This window comes from Diuraphis noxia, unplaced genomic scaffold, assembly GCF_037042655.1.
Source record: "Diuraphis noxia isolate RWA-SAM2 unplaced genomic scaffold, SU_Dnox_SAM2 contig0002, whole genome shotgun sequence".
Classification (NCBI taxonomy): Eukaryota; Metazoa; Arthropoda; class Insecta; order Hemiptera; family Aphididae; genus Diuraphis; species Diuraphis noxia.
In genome coordinates, this window is record NW_028301712.1 from 7,670,762 (window position 1) to 7,692,868 (window position 22,107).

At 29.5% G+C, this 22,107-nt stretch overlaps 2 protein-coding genes and 1 pseudogene across 3 annotated transcripts; 2 read left to right on the forward strand and 1 right to left on the reverse strand.

Moving 5' to 3' along the window:
• Nucleotides 1-386: 386 nt before the first annotated feature.
• Nucleotides 387-3,220, forward strand: LOC107169228 (uncharacterized). The gene is made up of 3 exons (XM_015518902.2): nt 387-759; nt 869-1,022; nt 2,522-3,220. Exons 1-3 carry the CDS (start codon nt 594-596, stop codon nt 3,066-3,068), a joined length of 867 nt encoding a protein of 288 aa, XP_015374388.1. The 5' UTR covers nt 387-593; the 3' UTR covers nt 3,069-3,220.
• On the reverse strand, nt 3,086-4,264 carry LOC149058012 (uncharacterized). The gene is made up of 2 exons (XM_089218280.1): nt 3,346-4,264; nt 3,086-3,099 (listed from the first exon to the last, which is right to left on the reverse strand). Exons 1-2 carry the CDS (start codon nt 4,262-4,264, stop codon nt 3,086-3,088), a joined length of 933 nt encoding a protein of 310 aa, XP_089074406.1.
• Nucleotides 4,265-11,439: 7,175 nt separating this feature from the next.
• Nucleotides 11,440-21,322, forward strand: LOC107171612 (aminopeptidase N-like; annotated as a pseudogene). Its single transcript, XR_016190613.1, has 14 exons — nt 11,440-11,647; nt 14,753-14,936; nt 15,295-15,569; nt 15,679-15,834; nt 15,940-16,251; nt 18,199-18,382; nt 18,475-18,897; nt 18,993-19,188; nt 19,281-19,561; nt 20,183-20,382; nt 20,440-20,607; nt 20,667-20,807; nt 20,913-20,994; nt 21,065-21,322. The product of XR_016190613.1 is annotated as an aminopeptidase N-like (transcript).
• Nucleotides 21,323-22,107: the final 785 nt, after the last annotated feature.

The window sequence follows — 22,107 nt, forward strand, 5'->3', positions numbered from 1 at the left end:
TAATAATACGTGTGATACGTCTGACCTGGCAGCTGACGGGACACCTTGCTCCACACGACGTACCTTCCGACAACCAATATATCCAAACCAGCTCATTCGATGGGTTATTGACAAGGTGTATAAAGTCAAATCCCAATAGACGAGCCTTTCATTCGTGCAGGTGACGGCTACAACAATGCGACGGACAGGTAAAAAACATAAACATCACAGGAACGGACGGACGTGTGCGCGCAGACGAACGCGAATGGCGACGAAACAACACACGGCGATGACGATCACGTGTACGTCAAATCAATCCGTTTCGTAAGTCCGCGACTTTACCACAGCGACGATATTAGAGAAACGGAGTGTAAAGGTACGGTTTCCTATGTGCGACTGGCCGCATACGACTGAACGCAACGACTAGTCGCAACTACTGATCTATATTTAAACTGCGAACGTGGTTTCCAATGCGCGATCGACGCGTGCGTGTCGAAAATAGTCGTTGCGGCTTGCGACTATAGTGATCCGATAGCAGTGTTGTCGATGAGTCGCATGCGTATTTCAATCAATAGTTTATTTTTTAAGTAGTTTATGACGGATCTAGTATAATTATGTCAAAAACTATTATGTCAAAATTTTTGCCAAACGAGGACGAAATTTCAGTTGTAGAAGTAGAGAAGCAACGTGCTATTTATGATAGTTCTCTCCAACAACACAAAGACTACGGATATATAAGTAAATGCTGGAGCAATATTTCGGCTGTAGTTGGAAAATCACGTAAGTACTATAAGTAGGTACCTATAGAGTAATATTTTTTAGAACGTTGCATAATAGTTAAGGTTGAAGCTAATATATTCAGTTAATAAACAATTTAATTCGTATATAGCTGAGGATTGCAAAAATAGATGGCGGAATATACGTGATACCTACATGAGGCACAAAAAAAAACTAGGAACTGGATCTCCAGCAATATTATCTAAAAAAAAATGGCCTTTAGCTGGTCATTTGTCATTTTTGGATAATGTTGAGTATGAAAGAATGTAAGTAAATAATATATCAGTTTTGTACTTTTATTCATAACTTTAAGTTTAACTAGAGATAGAGTTATCTATATTATATTATTTATACGATGATAAGATTGTTTTTTCTAAGTATTTTCTTTTTTGTAGCCACTTCGTGAAATGTATCTTATAAAAAATTTTCTCAAGTAATGATTTTTTTATTTTGTTGTAATTCAAAAACGAATGACTTTAGATACATTAACATAAATTACAATGAATGTTTATATTTTCATTTTCTTAACACCATTCAATTTTGAAAAAATGTAATACAAGGTTTAATACATACGTTAATAGGTTATAAATTATAATATATAAATTACTTTATTCACAATAATATCATCAGGAAACCAATACAATGGACTTCTTCAAAAAATCACAAATTTATAAATTATTATAAGATAACTACACTAAAATTACCATGTACATACCTATTTATAAGAGCCAATTGTTTCATTGTATATAATTAATTTTAATTATTTTTTCTTGTGACGCTAATGGCCATAGTTGTCAAATCGGAAATTATTAATTTTAAGACCAATAAAAAAAAAAAAATAATAATAATAATAATATCATAAAATATATATTTAGTAATATCATAGGTAGGCTAACTGACCGTCTTTGCTCAGAATCGTTTTTCTTATACAATGATATTATATCATTGGATTCAAATTTAACACAATCCATGACAGTGATTCACTTGTAACCTACTGTACAGCAGAGCGACACCCACTTGCCCACCTTTTTTATTTTGAAGTACTATTTTTTTTTAAATGTACAAGTATTAAGCAGAATATATTTATTTTTTAAATTTCTATTGCTTATTTTATTTATGGCAGGGCGATAACAAACAAGTACCAATTTAACTGTGTATAGTATTATGTATCTAAAAAAATAAATGAACTTTTAGGGGTGTGGGGGGGGGGCTTTATGTTTATCCAATACATTATATATCCCCTCCCAGAAGTAAATCAAAACTACGCCACTGTATTATATTATTACAATATAAAATTAAACTATTCATCGTAAATGACATTTCTTTTCTTTTAATGTTACTATCTATATAATATGATCTAAGAAAGGTTTTTCTAAAATTAAGATCAGAAAAAATGCAATTAAAATAAATAAAAAGCTTGAAAATGTAGTATTAGGCTCCTAATATTTTATTACAATGATATTTGAAAAATATTAGAAATCCAGTCACAATTTTTTTTATAAGCATTTAAAGTTCTAATCTTGACAAAATACGTAAAAATCACGAAAATTAGCAAATTATTTTGAGGACGAAATTCATAAAAAATTTCTTTTTTAAAACGTAATACAAGATTCCTTATAAGTTTGTTTACTTAACTGAGTTAAAACAAAATCATTAACTTTCTCAGCCTTGCTTTTTATTGATAAAGATTGACTAACTTATGAGGAATATGTATATATATGGTATGTACTAAAGAAAATGATTATAATATATTTTAATATTTTAGTACGATATCAAATGTGTGCAATGATCTTGACTCCACAATACCTGAAAATAGCCAAGATAATACCGGAGAGCCATTGGATGAACCAACTGTTAGAGCTGAAGAGGTCATACACGGAAAAAGATCGAGGGCCAAGTATGAAAAATCTGCAGAGTATATTAAAAGAATGAACGACAGAACAGCAATAATAAATAGCTTACAAGCGCAAAACGAAGCAATTTTGGCTAGGGAATCATCTACTGATGAGATAGATTTATTTTTTAGGAGCATTGCGATTTCAGTAAACAAGCTACTTCCCAGAGGCAAAACTGAAGCTAAACTTAGTATATTATCTTTAGTTGCACAGCTCGAAGATAAATACTTAGGTGACGCTGGAGTGCAATACACTCAACCAACGATTCAAACACCCACGCAAATGATGTTTCAAACGCCCTCTAGATCTACAACAGATTTCAACAATATTATATCACTTTCAAGCACACCATCGCCATGCCTCAGTTCTTCGTCGGCTACTTCTCAAGGATTTGAGCCATATATGTACAATCAATAAATCAATAACCAACAACTTTAACTACCTATATCTAAATATATGTATGTATATTATAATAATTATTCAAAGACATTTATAATTGTTATTTTATAGGTTGTTTTTAATATTTTAAGTGAAATACAAGAATACACAATGTTACATAATGTTTATAAGTATTGTTTTTAATTTTAATACGTATAAAGTTTTTATTTGTTTTCTTATTTGATATTTAAATTTAAAATATTAAAGTTACAAGTTACAACAAGTGAAGTTAAATAGTAATATAAATAACTTATACATATGTTATTCTGCCACGAAACAGCTCCTTCATTATTAAAAAATTCCTTATATGATTCTCTGACGTCAAATCCTTCCGCGTTTGCAAAACCACCTCCTCTTGCAATTGGTATTATATTGTTAGGTACTGGTTCTCTTGAGTCAAATTCTTTAAATGCTCGTCCATTTTCTTCTAAATATGCATCTCTTAGCATGTTATGCAAACAGCAAGCTACTGTGATTAGGTCGTCACATGTCGATGGTTCAATATTTATAGGCTGGTAAAAGACGCGAAGAACCTGGCTTAATAAACCAAACGCATTTTCCGTCACTCGCCTGGCACGACTTAACCTATAATTAAATATAGACTTTCTCTTATCGTCTCTGGAGGCTTGTCTCGTATATGGTTTCATTATATGAGTGTGGAGCCTAAAAGCTTCATCCCCCACAATAACATGAGGTAAAATTGTTGATGACCCAGGCAGTTGTTTTGCTTCTGGAAAACCAAATGACCCATCTAATATTTTTTTACCCATGTTCGACTTTAAAAATATTCCGCTGTCACCTTCTCTACCATACGAACCAATGTCTACAGCAATAAATTTGTAGTTGGCGTCAACCATAGCCAGCAGTACAATTGAAAAATAATCTTTATAGTTGAAAAAAAGTGATCCAGTGTTGTTAGGACTTCTTATTCGAACGTGTTTTCCGTCAATTGCCAAAATGCAATTCGGAAAATTCCATTTTGTCCAAAATTCGGAAGCTTTGACATTAAAATCTACGGTTGAAATGTCAGGAAGAAATATAGGTGTTAAATATTTTCTTAAAGCTGATAATGTTTTTTTGACAATAAGACTGATATAGCTATGTGAAATCCTAAATGCAAACGACAATGATCTAAATGATTCCCCTATTACACCAGCCGCAAAGTAAAGTCGCATTTAGGAAACCAGTCGGCACGCAGCGCTCAGTAGTTGCGACTAGTCGTTGCGGCCAGTCGTTGCGGCTAGTCGCAGATAGGAAACCGTACCTTAACAACGGCTTATAATATAGCACGTGAAGAATCGCAATGACCATACGCATCATACGACTACGCAACAAAACACATGCCGTTGAAGAACTATCAACAAACGCACACGGTTAACAGGGCGCAATGTAGTATACGAAGCGAACACGAAAACGATTCACGGTCAACAACAGGTCAACAGCGCACCGACCGGGCAACGAACGTGTGCGCAACGACGGCGATGAACATAGCGTCGATAGCAACGCATGCGCGGTAGGAGCCGTAGTTTGATAGGCTTGGTGCGCTCTGTTGGTATCTTGCCCAAACAAGTATCCTTATGAGTCCGTAGAGACATCTGTTTCCGATTGGATTCTTGCTGCCACTTCCTTATCAGTTTCATTTTTTCCGGTCAAAACAGAACCTAATTTGTTAAATAATTAAATAATTTTGTAAATATTTAATTTGTTTGACTCGATTGAATTCATGGTTGCCAACTCTTAAGGAAGGGTACATTCTGGTACTATCTCTTCTCCCCACCGCCATGTATTCAGTTTTGTCTTCGTTTATTTGTAAGCCAACCTTCTTAGCTGCCTCCTCCAAACGGCCGCATAATGATCTTAATCCATCATGTGGTTTATCCATGAGGACCAAATCGTCTGCATAAGCCAATAATGCCACAGAGGTAACATACTACTTAGAACATAAAGCACCTACGTACCTATATGATTATTATATTAGTATAAGATTATAGTACAATACTATAAGAATACAGGTTTCCAAGGAAAAATGTTTTAAAATATTTTTTTTCTTAATTTTAAATCATTACAAATCATTATTTTTGAAAGAAATATTATATTTTATATGTTTATTTTATCATTGTAATATTTTTAATTATTTAGATATTTGAGTGAAAACATGATTTGTAAATTTCATATTCCAAAGCATAATATTTTCTTCAGAATTTGATACCCATAAATTTAATTTCTTATAAGCATTCAATTATTTAATTATAATTTATATTGTTATCTTTTCATTTTTGTTTAAATCTACATTGTTATAACACTTACCTAGGGAATTGGCCCATTTAATGAAGTAAATAAATAATCAAATAGCTCATAAGTGTTTACAATTTAAATGAGAGACTGAAAAAAATGCCAAGTGTAATAACTCTAGACCACAACACATCTAAACTTAAAATAGACGAAGCCACTTTTAAGTTATATTTATTTAACTATAATCATTATACTTATTTTATTTTTGCAATTTTTTTCTTTTATAAACTCATATGTGTTATTCACTTATTCTTATCTATTAGTTGTTGAAATTGTAAATTCTATTATGTTTTAAATCGTTCTTTAGGGTTCAGCCCCTTAATAAAGGTAACTTAATAAATACGCTTATTCGTTCAAAATTAATTATGTACTTATCTGTTATGATATCGTTTAAGGTGTATATTAAGATAGTACATTCTAGTAACACGGTGTTGTGAATAGGCAGTTTAAGTACACAGGTGTCGTGTATCCATTTGTTTTGTTATAAATTGACAATACGTATTATAATTTATTATTTTATTGAAATTTACCTAACCAGCTGCTAAAATTATGCGAGGCAATCAAACTATTTTGAATTTGATTTTGAATTAATATTTCTTGTTATATAGTATTGAATATATGTATATAATAGAAATCCTAAAATTCTAACATACTATTATGACTGTGAAACTTAGGCAACTGCCAGAATAAAAACGTCTTTGAGTTAAAAATGTTTTAAAATATGTACAGACCCTTATATAACCGACGCAAGAAACGTCAAACGTAACGATATAAAAAATAAGATTTCAAACAAACTTTTAGGAAGCTAAATATCCTCTCATTTAATAAAAGTAGACGATTTGAATAATTATGTCGTGTATGAACAAATCATTGAACCAACACTGATAAATGATGACAGAGATGGGAGGAAGAAGATTCCTAGGTAGACCTTACACAAGATGTAAGTATTACATCATCAAAGATGTGATAAAACCAGTGTTTGGAGAGAACGTTGCTCATGAACGCATGGTCACACGTTCACGTTCATAGTAAGTGAACGATACTCGTTTTTTTTTTAATAGAATATGAACGTAAACGACGTTTATATTTTTAATTAATTTGAACGATTTTGAAGACGCTCAATTTATTTACTATTTAATAAATATAATATGTATATAATTTAGATACTTTAGAAAATGTATATTATGCTCTAAAGTTAATTTTTTTTTTTTTTTTTGGTTGAGACCTATATGTTTATGGGTTTTTATACAAACTGCTGGTAAACTATTTATAAACAAAAAATTAGATCAACGACCTTATGAACGCGTTCATTTTTTCAAAGAACGTGAACGTGAAAGAATTCGTTTTTTTAGTGAACGTTCCGAACACTGGATAAAATTACTGTGATGTATTTAACATAGCTACAGTATTGGATCATGGAGGTTTGTCAGCTATATTCGAAGATGATGAATTTTTGATAGCTTTTCAACTTCAATTTACAGTGCCAAATAGGAAAAAAAACAGCCCAATGAGTTTTAGAACTTTTACTAGTACAAAACTCTCGTGAATTTATAATAAATTAATAAAACCTGTTAAAATATATTAGAGCAATTAAGTTAATTGCCTACGCTCAGAGGAGTATTTACGCACAGGCCCTATAGGCCCGGGCCTAGAGCGGCAACATTGGAGGGCGGTAAATTTCAACGATTTGTTTTTTTTTAAATTATAAAAAGTATTTTTCATTTGATGAAATCAAGCTCAACTAATTTTTGTTCGCTCAAAATTTATTTATCATCTATCTACATGTACCTACAACCATATTAATATTATACACATATGCAACACAGTACGAGCACATCATAGATAACAAAACACGCGCATTCAACGCGGGTTCGATTTCTTATAATAAAGACAGAATTTTATTGTACCTATGTAGTAATTAATTTGAAATTTAAATTGTAGGAAGGATGAAGGGGGGGAAGGCAGTGAAGTGGAATGTGCCTATAGGCGGAAAAACTTTAAATACGCCACTGCCTACGCTTAATCTACCAAAATATAATCAGGCCACAAAGTTAAATTCCACAAAGCCTGTTCAAAAATTATGAATAATCGTGTTTTGAATATTTTTTATTTTTTTAGTATATAATTATTTAAATATGATTGTTTAAATAATATACAAATGTGGGAATAAAGGTTTCACCCGGCTTTACACAATAATAAGGTGTCGTGTGGATCACTGTTATGGATAAGTTAAACTTGAATTCAATAATAATCATTGTACACGAAAAACGATTCTAACCATAAAACTAGTACCTACTAGTATATTTTATGATATTTTTTTAATACTCACTTTAAATTTAAGTGGGATTTGATTTTACTATTAGATATTATTAAAATAGTAATACAGCAGGTTAACAAAATTTGCATTTGAATTTATCATTGTGTGTATACATAATAAATGAATAATGATATGCTGTACAAATTTGAAGTACCCACGAATAGTATTAAACAAGAAACTATTTATTCTTTGTTTAATATCTAATTTAGTTCAAATTTAAACATTTTAGTCAAAATATGGGGTGGTGGTATACTCTCCCGATTGTATGGTAAAGTCTCCCGATTTTTAAAACTAGTAAACTCTCCTGATGGTAAACTCTCCCGGGTAAATATTATATTTACCTGAAAGAAATGTATAAACTCTCCCGGGTCAATATTATGTTTACCTGAAAAAAATGTCCAAACTCTCCCGAGTTATTTTAAATGTTATTGCTACTCTATGAATTGGCTACACTGCAGAGATTGTGATTATAATTTTTATTATGAATTGTATTACCGTATTTAATCTGTATTTATCTTGTGTTAACCTGTTTTTGTCATTTAAATATTTAATTACCATTAGAGTATTTTTAATTTAAATATTTAAAACGATATCGACTATAATGGCTCAACCAATTCTAACTGTGTAAAACGAATAATACCCAATGCTCCTCAGCTAGCTTAGTAGTACTGAAGTAGACCCGGGAGAGTTTACATGTTCTCTTCAGGTAGTACTGAACTAGACACGCGAGAGTTTACATGTTCCCGTCAGGTAGTATTGGACTAAACCCGGGAGAGTTTACTATCGGGAGAGTTTACATGCCATTAAAATCGGGAGAGTTTACAGTCGCCCAAATATGAACTATTTACGAGTAACCTTGTATTAAATTTTCGAGAGTAAGCAATAAAAACTAGACATTTTTAGTAAGAATACAAAATATGTTCATTATTTGACAAGTTTTCTAAAATTTAAATATCAAATTATTTTCTTTATTTTAATACAGGATATTTTTCCACTGAATATTTTATCTCAACACCGCGTATTCTGTTATATTCTTTTTGGAAATCAATATAATGGATATGCATTTCACTATAAATTCCAATGGTTTTTTAACTTGTTTTCTAAGTGGTTTCGAGTAGGCTAACGACCGATCAAATATTCATCAGAAAACAAGTTTTGTTATAATTAATTTTATTCTGTAATTAAGTTCATTGACCTTATCTATTATTTTAAATGGCCCTCTATATATAGGTCCTAGTTTGGGAGACTTGCCTACTTCTAAAAATGGAAATTTGACCATTACTAAATCATTTATATTGTAATTTATAGTTGTATGAGTTTTGTCATGATATTTTTTTTTGTGTTATCTGAGCTTCATGAACTCGTTGCGGTATTTTGTCTCTTATTTTATTTAGTTCAATTAGAGATTGTTTTAATTGATATTGCATGTTTTCAGGGATGATTTTATTATCTATTGGAAATGTAGGTTCGAAACCATGCATAAGATAGAACGGGCTGTACCTAGTAGTGGTTTGAGGTGTGGCATTATATGCTAATGTTATATACGGTAGAAAATATGACCATTTCGATTGGTTACCATTTGTTATATAATTTTTTAATGAGCCTGTTAATACCCCATTAATTTTTTCAACTAGACCTTGTGTTTGAGGTGAATAGCTTGTTGATAATGTTTGTTTTATTCCTAAATTTGAACATATGTCACTGATTAAATTATTTCTAAAATGAGTACCTCTGTCGGATGAAAAGTTTCTAAAACAGCCCCAAGTCGATACTATTTCTATTATAAATTTGGCAGTACTTTCGGCTGTTGCTGACTCAACTGATTTAGTAAATATATATTTTGTTGTGTTGCATACAGCTACTAGCACATAACGTTTTTTATTGCTTGATATAAGTGGTCCTAAGTAGTCGAACGTTACTCTATCTAGTGGTTTTCCTGTTATTATGGGTATTGGATTAATTAGTAAACCTATTGGCTTGCCACTCATTTTTTTATTAATTTGACATTCGTCACATGATTTGATGAAATTGGTGGTGTCTTTGTTTAATGATGGCCAATAATATTTATTTTGAATTTTGTGAATAGTTCGCGATATGCCTGTGTGACCACCAGTAGGCGAGTCGTGGTAGGATTTTAATATTTCATTAATTAGTGTTTTGGTATAACAAGAATGTTGATGTTTCACTTCTAATAAAAAATTCGAAACCAAGTTGTATGCAATCAATTTACGTGTTTTATTTTACCTAAACCTATCTATTGGTTAAATACAGGCCCTATTTATATGTGCACTACAGCACACAATGTGCACCACGAATGTACAAGTGTGCAATGTGCTCTATAGTCTATGGTCTACAAAACCAAAATTAAAAAATATGCCAGCCACTAGAAAAGATGAGTATTTCTTGAATTTTGTAGTTTGATTTGATTGCATTGTTAATTTATTATACAAATACATTGCTTTTTCATTTCACTTCTAATATTACAAATAATAGAGCTTGGTTAAATATACCTATAATTTATTGTACATTTTATATTGAATGTGTTGTTTATTTAATTATTATTATTAAACATTTTTTAATTAATAGCATTGAGTTAAATAAATCAACAATGTTACAATGTTTTAATATTACAATGTTAAAATTACAAATAAATTAAAAATGTTTGTAGTAAATCACAAAATAACACTTGTGCTTAAAACTATTTTCCTAATAGTTATTGTATATAGTAACACTATAAATATTTACTCCTAGAGTTAATATTAGATATAATGTAATAAATTTAATTTAATGAGTAATACAATGTATTATGTCATAAAGTAATTTAAACTACGTATATAATGACAATTAAAATCCGTTTCGACGAGCTTTTAAAATCGGACCTATTTCTAAGCCCCCCCCCCCTCGATTCGGAATTTTGAACTTCTGTTTGCGCAGATCGTTTGTGCATGATGTCGGGTAATTTTTGCATAACAAGTGTGCCAGAAAGGATGTACAACTATAAGTGTTGGAAAAGATAACCTATATTTTTACCTAGATTAAAGATAAAGATAAAAAATAATCTTTCAGTTATCTAGATGAAATAAAAAGATAAAAGATAATTCTTTAAAATAGTATATAAATATAACATATGGTTGAACTAGAGTAGTAGAGTTTGTATTAAAAATGTTTTTAATGTATTGTAAAATACAATATATAAATGTATATAAAATTTCATTCTTAAAATATTGTCGTAAAGAACTATTTTACTAGATATTATAATATAATGTATAAGAGATTATAGCATATTTTATAGAGAATAGGGACTGGTTATTACAATACGTATAATTATTGTTATTTGTTACGTATATCATTCCCTCGAAATAACAATTACCTAATAAATAATTAACATACAAGCAGCTGCTCAACTGTCGCTTCTATATTATTGTTCTATGTTTACTACACATACCTAGTTACTAATAAATTATAATAATATTTGCATTTACAAAAATCCGTCTGGTTCAACCAGCGGCGTAGATACGATTTTTTTCTGGGGGGGTTAAAAATATATTTATGATCATATTTACAAGTTATTAGTTAAACTAAACGTCATTTTTATTTTACTTCGTATTACAAGTTCTTGACGACTACATATAATAATAACTTCAATTATAGGTAAAATTTTTATTCTGTTTTCATTTACTTGTTTACTATACGTGCTGTTAGATACAAATTATAGATATTAATTTTCAATGGATATGTTTGGATTATTCCTCGTTTTTAAAAAATTATCGGTATCTATTACACTTTTATGATAATTTAGTTTATCATGTTTAATAAATGTTTCTATAGCGTGTTTCCAATTATCAAAATTATTTATAACCAAAGCACCAAGTTTCTGGCCATTTATTCCACCTTCAGATTTGGAAAAAGCAACACAAAGTTCACAAAACGCACCGTCTTCTTTTTCAGAGTATGCTAACATCGCCATCTTAATAATCAATTAAATTAAAATTTGCTCGTTTGCCCTTTTTTATTTTTATCGAAGTTTTTATGTAAGAGAAAATTAAAGGTATAATATTTGGTGTCCATATATTATTTATAACTGTATGAATTTCACTATGAGATAACACACGGTTAACAAAATATATTAGGTATGTAATTAATTCTTATATTAACTGAAGTAAAATATGAAGAAGGTATACAGGTTTCAGGAGTCTTAATATTTAGACCATTTTTAGGTGCTAAAGAATTTTGTATGGTAGAATCTTTAAGTTTCAATTTATAAAATACAAAATTAATATTTTGATCAATTGTTCGTATTCGATAAGCAATAATTCATCACTGTCATCAATAAATTGTATTTCAAGTTTTTTCAATTCTCTCCCATATCTTGAATATACCGTGTTAATTTCCCCAATATTTTTAACCACCCATTTAAAACCTAAAATTATAATTTTTTTAATTTAGTTTTATTGGGTTAATATTATATCGTAGATGCATAGGTTTATTTATAGGGATACATAATTCGGGATATTTTACTTATGACGGTTTGGTTTTCAAGGTTTGAAATTTTTTTTTTTTTAATTTTGTGAACATTGATTCTTCCAAATTACACTTGTACATTTCTGTTTAATACACTTGTCTCAATCTGAAATATTTTATTAGTTATTTTATGTTTTTCACTTCGTTAGTTTATACAATTTGAACCGTTCAACGAATTGAATATTCTGGATAATATTACTGGTTTTCCAACGGTCGATTGAAGACATACATCGTTATGAATGTCATCGATTATGTTTATAATGAGCAATTCAATTATTGCTATTACTAGTTATTAACCCGTCGCTACTCACAGTTCACATATTTCAATTATTATTATTTGTACAATTATGACAAAAGACTAAATAAAATAATAAAATCTTATTATAACAAAAAAAAAATTAATTAAAATTAAAAAAATAAACCACAAATTTGTTTGATTTAACATCTATTATCTTTCGACAGAAAAAGGCAAAACGATAAGTATAAGTTAAAGATACTCTGGATATATCTATTATCTAGATAAAAGATAAAAGATAATTTTTACGTTATCTAGATAGCCCAACACTGACTAATGACTATAACTTATTCTAAAAGAATTTTCGAAATTATTTTTGGGTAGTTTTTTGGTTATGTGTGTACTTTGTTTTTAGTATTCAAAAACTTTTTAAATAATTCATCATCTCTTGCAGATAAATTTTTATTTATTTTGTGATAGGAGATAATAGATGGCTCTAATAGAAACTTTTATAAAACATATTTTATTCAAATTTCAAATGGCATTGAAAGTGTGAATTAAATATATATATTATGTATACTGTAACATTCGTTACACCTTATATATATATAAATATTATACCCACACACTATATGATTGACCAATACATAATATACACACTCAACATTTTTCTACCCATGCACATAATTACTTGTTATTAAAATGACACACAGCAGTTAGTTCGACAGTCACCATCAACAGGAGCAAACTCAACAATACACTTATGAACATAAGTAATGTATTATTTTTAATAATTATTAATATGGATCTATAAACCAAACTTGTTTTATTATTGATAAATCACCTCATACACAGTGCTCTAACCCCCAGCTACGGAAAACTTATCGATAATAAACCTTCCCTGGATAACTAATATCGTAACGAGGTCCCCCGACCACGTTGCATATTTGGTGAAGGCTTTATAAGGTGTTATTAACATAGTTATTAAATTAATAATTTTATATGTAAGAGAAAAATACGGTTTTTATGGCCATTGAAAGCCATGCATTTTATTTTTAAAAATAAAAATTTTATTTTATATATAATTTGCTTATATATAAAAATTAAAAATTAAAAATAACCAGTTAATTAAAAATTTATTATATAGAATGATTCATTAAACTATTAATAAAGTTAGAGTTAAGAAGTTAGGTTACCGAAATTAAATATTAGTAAAACAAATAATAAATATAATATGGCAGGTAATTATCATCTTTCCCCCGGTAGATTTATACCTATTTTAGTTAATTTTTAATTATTTACTTTTGTGTTTTAACATATTTCGATAACATAACATTTCGACCATTTGAATTTTCGATATTATATTTTTCAATAAAAAATGTTTTCGACCAGATGACTTTTCGATCACAAAACCTTCGGCAACTAGATTTTTGGCCAGACACCCCCCACCCCTAACTATATTAACTACTATTACCTATGTAGTGATCACGTCGCCTACAGGTATCAGTAGTCAAGGATGATGTTTGGAAGGTGACTCTTGAGTTAATTACACAACGTAGAATTCTTCTTAATTAGATTAATTGTTTATTTATTGTGGTAAAACATATATTTATTTATAACATGAAAGCTGAATGTAAGTTAAGTATTCTGAATGATAGAATAAATTCGGTTTGACTCGAATATTTTCTAAGTTCAAAATATTGTTTATAAGAAATTTTCTAAGTCCAATGAATTAAATTAAACAACAGACTGGCGTGAAGGTGCTCTGGCTAGTCTGGTCAAGTCGCGTCTGAATACAGGCCGTTTCGGGGTCTCTTATATAGTGCTACCCTCTACTCCCCATAGTCTACTTGCTCTTGTCGCTGTTCTCACGGATGTGGTATAATCATCTAAACTGACGGAAACGCCACCCGCCCACATATGAGATCAGTACACATCCCGTGCAGCTGCATGCTTGATAATACTGTATCTATTATTATGACAGTATATTCCTAATTTGGGTATCGTTTCTTGGAATTCTTATCCCATAGTCGTGTCTAACGTCCTGAGGACATGGAACGCCTATCTATCTGTTTCCATAAATGTTCAGTTAATCCCCCAATGTTATTTGGTGTCCACGCCTAACTTTTACCTTTAGTAGTCTCTTATTATTTTAATAATCCATGGTCACTCCCTTGGAATTGTTACCCTCTCAGGTGGTGTCTACATAATTATTACCTAGTTGACCGTGAACTAAGCAAAGCAGGACGCTAGTCCATAGCACCTATTTAAGTTTGTGCTTGTTTAAAATCTGTTTAGAATGGAGTTCATGTGCTTTAAAATGTTATTTATCATCGCGTTGTCCCTCATGGGATCGGTTGAAAATTCAAACAAAAGTTCCGAATACAAATTGCCAACTAATTTTAAGCCTGTCAGATATCAACTGAACGTGACCACGTACTTGGAAGATAAATTTTGGTTTGAAGGAGAGGTTGATATTCACGTGAGTACCAATCCGTGATACAAGGCACATTAACAAATAAATATTCAACATTTTCAGAAAAGGCAGTGTTTAGGAATATTTGACATTTAAAAAAAAAAACAAAACATATACATTTTTGTAGAAAACTTTTCTAATTTTAAATAATATCTCATAAGATATTATATACAGGTCAAAATATTGTAAATTCTTTGAAATTTATTTGAATATTTTAGAAAAAGTATAATTTTTGTCGGTTATTTCAGAGTTGAATTTTCTTACTACAGCTACCAACAACAACATCTTACATTAATTTTACTAAAACTACAAAAATAACAATAGTTTATTCTAACTTCACTTATAATATTATTAATGTATTTAGATGAGTTGCATAGAAGCTACTGACACCATAGTACTGCATTCGAAAAGTTTGAACATCAATAACAAAAGTGTTGTTGTTTCCAACGGTGGTGAAAATGTCATCCCAGTGGATGTTTCATTTGATCCGAAGAAAGATCTTATGTACGTCAAGTCAACCGTATACTTTAAGCATGGTGACGAATATGTGCTGACAATACCATTTACTGGAAACATCGCCGATAATTTAGAAGGTTACTATAAGAGTAGTTATGTGGACAAGGAGAGCAATCAAACTAGGTACACATTATTTTATTGATAAAGTGCAAAGCACACATAACATATAGAATACAATTTTTTTTATGATTTTCATCCTTTCACACCACTCACATATATTATTATGTCCCAGATGGTTAGCGATAACACAATTTGAACCAGTGTACGCACGAAAAGCTTTTCCCTGTTTTGACGAGCCTGCGTTTAAAGCAACCTTCAAATTAAGATTGGGTCACAAAAAAGGATTGTCTTCGATTAGTAATATGAAATTTATGAACCAAACGCCCTTGTAAGTCTAATTGATGAAGGATTATAAAGTTGAAAGAATACTGTTGATCGCGAAAAAATATACAATTGATGTCATCGTTATAAATGTGGTAATTTAATGTTGTAGACCTTCAAAGCCAGATTATGTTTTCGACGAATTCAATGAATCTGCACTGATGTCTACTTATTTAGTAGCATACATGGTGTCAGATTTCGCATACTTTAAAACGGATAGTGGTGTTAATGAAGTGGAATTTTGTGTAATAGCTAGAAAAGATGCGGCCAACCAAACAAAACTTGCCAACGAGTTGGGACCAAAGGTGTTGAAATACTATGAGGATTATTTTGACGAAAAATTTCCATTGTCCAAACAAGACATGGCGGCCATACCGGATTTTTCTAACGCTGCTATGGAAAATTGGGGTCTCGTGACATTTAAGTACGAAACAAGCATTTAAAAACACAAATGCAATATAATATTATATGTTATAATAAAATATGTTGATATTTTTATACGATATGCAATTACATAATCAACACACTAAAATATAGTGTCTGTAAATCGTATATAATTTTGGGATATTATATTTCTGCAAGTTATTTTACATTTAATGGGCTGTAAAATGAAATATGTATAAGGTTTTTAAATAATTAATAGTATTGAAATGTGCATATTACCTATATGTAAACAGAAAATTGGAAAAATATGCACAATGTATAGTCATAATGTAAACAATCTCTAAAAATAATTTCTTTTCAATGAAGTTTTTGATAAAAATCGAAGTTGTTGATGTTATATAAAATCTAACGATAAACATTACCTAATGTCTAATGAACAAAATCCATTCACTAGTTTTTCAATGTTCTAATCGCGAATATTGCGGTTTCTCCTGGCATGTAATTAAAATTTCTTAATACCAGCATTTAATTTTAAACATTATGAACTTCTTAAAGGTGCTTTATCATAAGATTTAAACATAATTATTATGGCTATTATATCCTTTACAGAAAATCAATTTTTCTTACTTAGTATATGCATATTACGTATAATAATTCTAATATGCCAGTGATATTCCAATAATCTATTTACTAATTCAATTCTTTTTTGATTATTATTATTCGGATTGTTAGGTTTTAGTTTATAGCTTTTTAAATTAAAGTGTATCTTCATAATATCTACAATAACTGTAAATTTAATAATAAAGTGTATTGGACTGTTACATTTAAAAATATCATATTTTTTTTATCAGAATAAACATTGGACAATTTAGTACTCATTAATGTATACATTTATATTAGTAGCCACTTGTTGTTAAATTATTAAAAATTAAAACACAATTTACGAACAGATTTGTTTATGCATTATAAAAAAAAAAAAAACTTTGGCAACCAAAAACTCATTAAATGCTAATACTTAAACTTTTTCCCTGTAAAAAATCTATTGATTCCGCCGAATTAAGCAATTAAGCATCGGTTTTCATATATCTTAATCGATATAACATATTTTGTTACACGTAGGTACATTGATATTATTAGAAACGCATAATATTAGGGAATGCTCAACTCAACAAAGCACATTCTAATATATTTTTATTTACGAATGTATTAAATTTATAGATTCAAATTTATACATATATGATAATAAGAGGGCTCGATAATAATAAAATAAGTAAAAATAAAAAATTATGAAAGAAGAAATAAATATATAGAACATTTTTGAAGAATATTAAAATAAAAAATTGATAGATTTAAGTATATAAAACTGGCATCAAAGCACTATTCTGAAAAATAAATCAATTAATATTATTATTACATTTTAATTACTATTTACTATTATTTATTTTATTTTTACTATAATATTTTTGCTGTTTTGGCGTTAGGTAAATAAATTTTAAAACATATAATTATTTTACTATTTTTATAAATTTTAATTACGAGAATGTTTGAATTATTTTTTGAAATGTTTATAATTAAATTTAAAAAAAATAAGGTAAAGTAGGCGATCTTATACCTACACTATTGATTAAAAAAAATACAGTCAGGAGTCAGTGGAATCAACATAAACAAATATCCACCAAAATTGATAGCCGGCGGAATCAATAAATAAAAAAACTCGCTGGAATCGATAGCCGGTGGAATAAATATAAACAAATATCGGGCGGAATTGATATTAAAACGGCGGAATCGACAAAACCCCATTAATGTATTATGATAAAATTAAAGATATTAAATATAAAAAATAATAATTAGATGAAAAAAAATTACTGAAGAAGGCAAAAACTGTAAAATATATCGTAAAAACTTTAGTCAGTTCAAATTTACCAAAAAATATGTTAATGAAGAAATTGCAAATAAAATTTTAAAACTATATTGAACCTTAATTTAGAGAGACCGAATTGTTAATTGATATGGACGTGGCTTTACTTTATAACGTACAAGGAGTAGCAGTAAATATCGCTCACGAACTTGCTCACCAATGGTTCGGTAATCTCGTTACCATGAAATGGTGGAACGACCTTTGGTTGAATGAAGGATTTGCCTCATACGAAGAAGCCCGAGGAGTAGATTTCGTAAGTTTCATTAGCGTCAGACGGTTGAATTTCTAATTTATTTTGCAAAACATGATCATATTGTTATGCTATTTTCATTTTATACTATATAGCTGTATCCAAAATGGAACTATATCCAATTTGATATCGTCGCAAACTTTTTACTCGTTTTGGATATTGATTCACTCCAATCGTCACGCCCCGTATCGGTGGATGTTGGAAGTCCTGATGAAATAGAAAATATTTTCGACAAAATAACGTACTTAAAGGGTTCAATTTTATTACACATGATGAACATGTTCCTTGGTGAAGATACGTTCAAACAAGGCATTAGGAATTACATAAAAAATCATAAGTTTTCCAACGTCGAACAGGACGATCTGTGAAGTTCATTGACAGAGGAAGCTCACCGCCAAAGAACTTTGGACAATGATCTCACCGTTAAACAAATAATGGACACATGGACGTTGCAAGCCGGTTATCCTGTATTGAAAGTTGTCCGGGATTATTCCACAGATAGGGTTACTTTATCACAGGTAGACTCACGAACAATAATAATTGGCTTTCTTATTATATGTTTATTGAAAAAATAAAAGATATATTTGAATATTTTATCATACACGTATTACAGGAACGGTTTCTGACGATCAAATCAAACGGTACCGAAAATAAAACCTGTTGGTGGATACCAATCACTGTGACTACTTCTAAAAAAGCTGACTTTAGCCAGACAAAAGCTGAGACGTGGTTGAATTGCGAAAACAACAACATCACCTTACCAATCCCTAAAGACATCGAGTGGGTCATCCATAACATTCAGATGGCTGGTAGGTCTCATATTCCAGACTTTTATTGAATCAAATCTTTTTAGACACTTGACAAATAATTAAAATCTATAATTTTCATATATTTTTTTTAGGGTTATTCAGAGTGTTATACGATACACGAAACTGGATGGCTATCGTTTCTACGTTGAACGATCCGAGCAAATACAATATTATACACAAGTTAAACCGAGTACAGCTGATCGATGATTCATTTATCTTTTCAAAAGTTGGTGATATTGATTATGAAATCACGTTTCAACTTTTGAATTATCTTAAACATGAAAACGAATATGCACCGTGGTTGGCTGCATTAGATGGTTGGTCTTGGATATATAAATTAATGAAAAGGACTCCAAACCAAGAAAAATTTCGAGTAAATTTAAAGGAAATTTTCATTTAATTATTAACTATAAAAGTTAATGCTGTTAATCAAGTATCTATTTTAATATATCCATAAATAACACAGATGAATCGACGTTAAAAATCATGAATGACATACAGTTTAGAGTAAGAAAGATGTATGGTTTCCTAGACCCGACTATTCATTGTAAATTAATTTTTAGGGGTTTAGTCAACTCCTAAAAATTAGTATTAATTAAAATTTTCAGATCTATGTGAATTGAATATTGAAGTCATTACTACGAGTTTTGAATTGATACACCTCCTTTGTAAATTTTTCAGTGCACAAGACTAGTTCTTTCTGTAGCTCCACTTATACGCTGTATATTTAAACATTAAGAAGATTAAAATTCAAATTGAAGAATCAAAAATATGCAAAACAAAATTTCCTAATTTAGTACACTACATAACTATTAACGAGTTTTTTTTTATGGTTAACAGTAATCCAATAACGATTCACTGTACTCGTGTAATACAGTTAATCTATATTTTTTTAAGTCCTAAATTCCATATTAATTTTTATTATAATATTTTGAACATGAATCTGTTGTATTTACTTATTGTATTGTTGTAATTTAAATTAATGTGGTTTCAGAACTATATGCATCGTATGATGTCGTCTGTGTATGCCAAATTCCAAGACATGACAGTTGAACTTGATGATTTTGAAGAAATAGTATTTAAAAATCAAGTGACTGCACATGCCTGTTATTACCAAATAAAAGGCTGTATCGAACAACCTCTAAACTTGTTTAGAAAATGGATGAAAATTACGGATCCAGATAATAATAATATGTGAGTTAAATCAATGTCTAATGTATTGAACTAATTACAAACTGTAATTCAAATTAGATTGCCGAGAGAACTTAAATCAATTATTTACACTCAAGCGATAAAATACGGAGGTGAAGACGAATGGAACTTTTTATTGGAACGTTATCAGCGTTCCAATTCGAACTCTGAAAAAGATGATATGCTCATAGCATTAGGATGTAGTTCAGAAACTTGGTTACTAAACAGGTATTAATATCATATTAGCGTCATATGGACAGCACAGTGACACATTATTTTTATGTTAGATATTTGAATTGGTCACTTGATAATTCAACTATTCGCGAGGAAGACGCTGAGACAGTGTTCAGTGCCACAGCGACCAATGAAGTTGGATTTTCTATGGCAAAAGACTTTTTGTATCATAATATTTCAATTATTTATGAATTGTATGTTACCATTTTAAGTTTATTAATTATAATATAAAATATAAAATATAAAATATTAAGTTGAAAGTTTATAATTAATAGGTATTTTAATTTGTAAAATTTTAGCTACCAATCTTCAGGCGATTCTGTTGGTAGTTACGTGCAAATTATAGGGAAGCAAATGAAAACTAAAGAAGAATTAGATGAGGTGATAAAAATAACTAGTTTTATTTTTAAAAATCAAAAGTTTCATTGATATGTTTTTTTTTTTGTTACAGATCCAATCATTTATTAAAAAATCGTCACGTTATTTAAAAGGAGCTGATTTGATTATCGACCAGACAATAGAGGCTATTAAGATGAAAATTGAATGGACTTCGAAGTATTATAATAAAATTGTAAATTATACAATAGTACAATAATTATTAACAATGTTAAGAACTGGCTTAAGTACAGACTCTTCGATTAAAATTGTTACACAATATAATATCCATAAACAAGGTTAATAGAAATAATAAATATTTATATATTAAACATTTTTAGCTAAGTATATATTGTTTCTTCATAATATAACGTATTTACCTACTACTTTTTCCTGAGTTGTATCACAAGCTGAAAGATTCAGATCAAAATAGTTTATTTATATCTGAAGTAAACTGAACTCATCATATTTAAACGTCATCAAATATATTCATTTATTTTTCACAAGTAACATAATTTTATGTACATATTACTATGAAGTTTTTTTTTACCTTTTTTTGGAGTATAATAAATAATAACATGATTTATATTATGTTTCTATTTACAAGAAAAATAATAGGTGAGAAGATTAATATTCCTCTTACAACCATCTCAGGTTCTATTTAATGTATTTTTTTTTTAAATAAATAAATTTTATATATATTATACTGTTCATAAATATTTGATTTATAAATAAATTATCTAAAAATATCTATCTATGTGATTCGCTAATTTTGTGAACATGAAAATAGTATCGAATATCAGAATTGACACTATTGTACATATACGACCAGCAGTCCTCGAATTGTTGGTCCCTCATCCGGTCATCCCGCATTTTATTAACTATGATGCTTTATATAATATAAAATATATAAGTTATAGCCCATATTTTGTTATTGAGCGATCATCGTCTCTACATAATGTTATAATTCTGTTTAACTGTTGGTGTATTGGCAAGTATTTCCGACAATCGAACATTGATTGGTAACCGATTGTCATACAAAGTGGGTGCCTATAGAATAATCCCTGCTGATCCCATGGTCACGGCCAGTGTGAATATCCACAAAAACAACCTATCCAG

Coding starts and splice junctions, on each gene's coding strand:
- LOC107169228 (XM_015518902.2), top strand. CDS start 594: ATGTCAAAAACTATTATGTCAAAATTTTTGCCAAACGAGGACGAAATT. Junction 760..868: donor GGCTGTAGTTGGAAAATCAC/GTAAGTACTATA, acceptor ATTCGTATATAG/CTGAGGATTGCAAAAATAGA. Junction 1,023..2,521: donor AATGTTGAGTATGAAAGAAT/GTAAGTAAATAA, acceptor TTAATATTTTAG/TACGATATCAAATGTGTGCA.
- LOC149058012 (XM_089218280.1), bottom strand. CDS start 4,264: ATGCGACTTTACTTTGCGGCTGGTGTAATAGGGGAATCATTTAGATCA.